General features: G+C 48.5%; 1 protein-coding gene across 1 annotated transcript; it reads right to left on the reverse strand.

Annotated features, from left to right (window-relative positions):
• Positions 1-114: 114 nt before the first annotated feature.
• LOC121963648 (outer mitochondrial transmembrane helix translocase-like) lies at positions 115-1,360 on the reverse strand (the record flags this gene model as incomplete). Its single annotated transcript, XM_042513922.1, has 3 exons — positions 1,310-1,360; positions 312-542; positions 115-213 (listed from the first exon to the last, which is right to left on the reverse strand). Coding segments are annotated over exons 2-3 (273 nt in total), but the record flags the coding sequence as incomplete, so codon positions are not given.
• Between the last annotated feature and the right edge of the window lie 191 nt (positions 1,361-1,551).

Consider the following 1,551-nt stretch of genomic DNA (forward strand, 5'->3'; position numbering starts at 1 on the left):
ATGTAACAGAAGAAAATAAAATGTCCATACTCCTGTCCTCTTTACAGCCGTTTTGGGAACTGACATGAATAATAAACAGGTGAATAACTAAACTGGGCAGGGGATGACGGGTACCTGCATGCTGAGCGGGTCCACCAGGTGCGCCGCGATGCTCATCTCGTACTCTGACAACTTCACGTTTTTCACCCCGATCTGACGCATCAGCTTCTCTGCCTGAACACCACAAACATCAGTCACATGTGACGAAACGACGCCACCCCACAGATGCCACCAGCACCTGCGGTTTGAGCCCCGCCCCCTGCGGCTCTCACCTGTTTCTGCGCCTCGACCTTCTGCTTCCTGGTGGGGTCGATGGCGTCCACCATCCACTTGATGGTGAAGTAGGTGACGGCGCCGAAGATGGTGAGGCGGAAGAGCAGGCCGATGACCTCGTTCCTGCCCAGAGGACGGGCGATGTTTTCCGCCGGGACCTCTCGCAGCACCATCGTCAAGGTCAGAGGTCACAGGAAGTACACAGGAGGTAACAGGAAGTACACGCAGGGCTGCGGAGCAACAACAACAAACAATATTATTGTAATTTTATTTTTAAAAAATGTCCAGGTCATTTCCAGGTTTTGTTAATTTGTTTTTTTCTCCATTTTTTTTAAAGTTACTTTCTTTTACTTTTGAGATAAGTTCTTCCTAAAGTTCTCACTGTTTTCTTCTCATGTTTTTGGAGGAATCGAGCCCGGGGTTTAAAGGGTTAAATTCGTGACAGTTGAAAACCTATCACCAAACTCCTTTTAAAAATCTGTCACTTTGACCTTTTCTCTTCGAGATCTTACAAAATAAAGCTGTCAGATGAAGACTGGAGGTCAGAAACTTTCCGGCAGGATCTGTTTTTCAATCCGGCTTCGCTCCAGATGAAAACCGGTTTCGTTTAACCCTTTGAACCCCGGATCTACATCAGCTTTCCGGCGCCGCTGCTAATAAGGTTTACGTAAAGTAAGCTGAGTTCAGTTTGGTCTCTGAGCCGGTCTGAGGCGGCTGCGGGCGGACAGGTGCCGCTTCAGGTCTCGTTCTTGTAGTTTTTTGTGTTTATTTGACGCAGAAAGTCGCACTTTGATGAAACCGAAAGCACCGTTAGCTGCTAGCGTTAGCATTAGCTTGACCTTCTCGGCTCCGGCGGGAACAGAGCGGCTCGTGCCCGGACACACCGCCGCACATCACCGCCGCCGGCTCCCCGCGGAGCTCCGCCTGCCCCGGTGACACGGTGACGGGACGGCGGACAGAAAGTCTCAGTTTGTCCGGTAAAATGTGACAGACTCACCTCCGGTATCACGTCACACCGCTTCCTCAGTCTGTTCTTCTTCAGTGGTGCTGAAAGCAGGTTGCTGGGTTTCTTCTTCTACTTTTCTTTAACTGTAGCATAATCAGACTCTCTGCCGCCTCCTGCAGGGCCGGAAGAGCAGCGCAAATAAACTAAAATAAATAAAATAAAATAAAATAAAATAAAAATCAGATATCTGCTCAAATCAAAACTTGTAACATCCTTCTTACTGAATAAAGAAG

The sequence above is a fragment of the Plectropomus leopardus genome, unplaced genomic scaffold, assembly GCF_008729295.1.
Source record: "Plectropomus leopardus isolate mb unplaced genomic scaffold, YSFRI_Pleo_2.0 unplaced_scaffold11992, whole genome shotgun sequence".
Lineage (NCBI taxonomy): Eukaryota > Metazoa > Chordata > Actinopteri > Perciformes > Serranidae > Plectropomus > Plectropomus leopardus.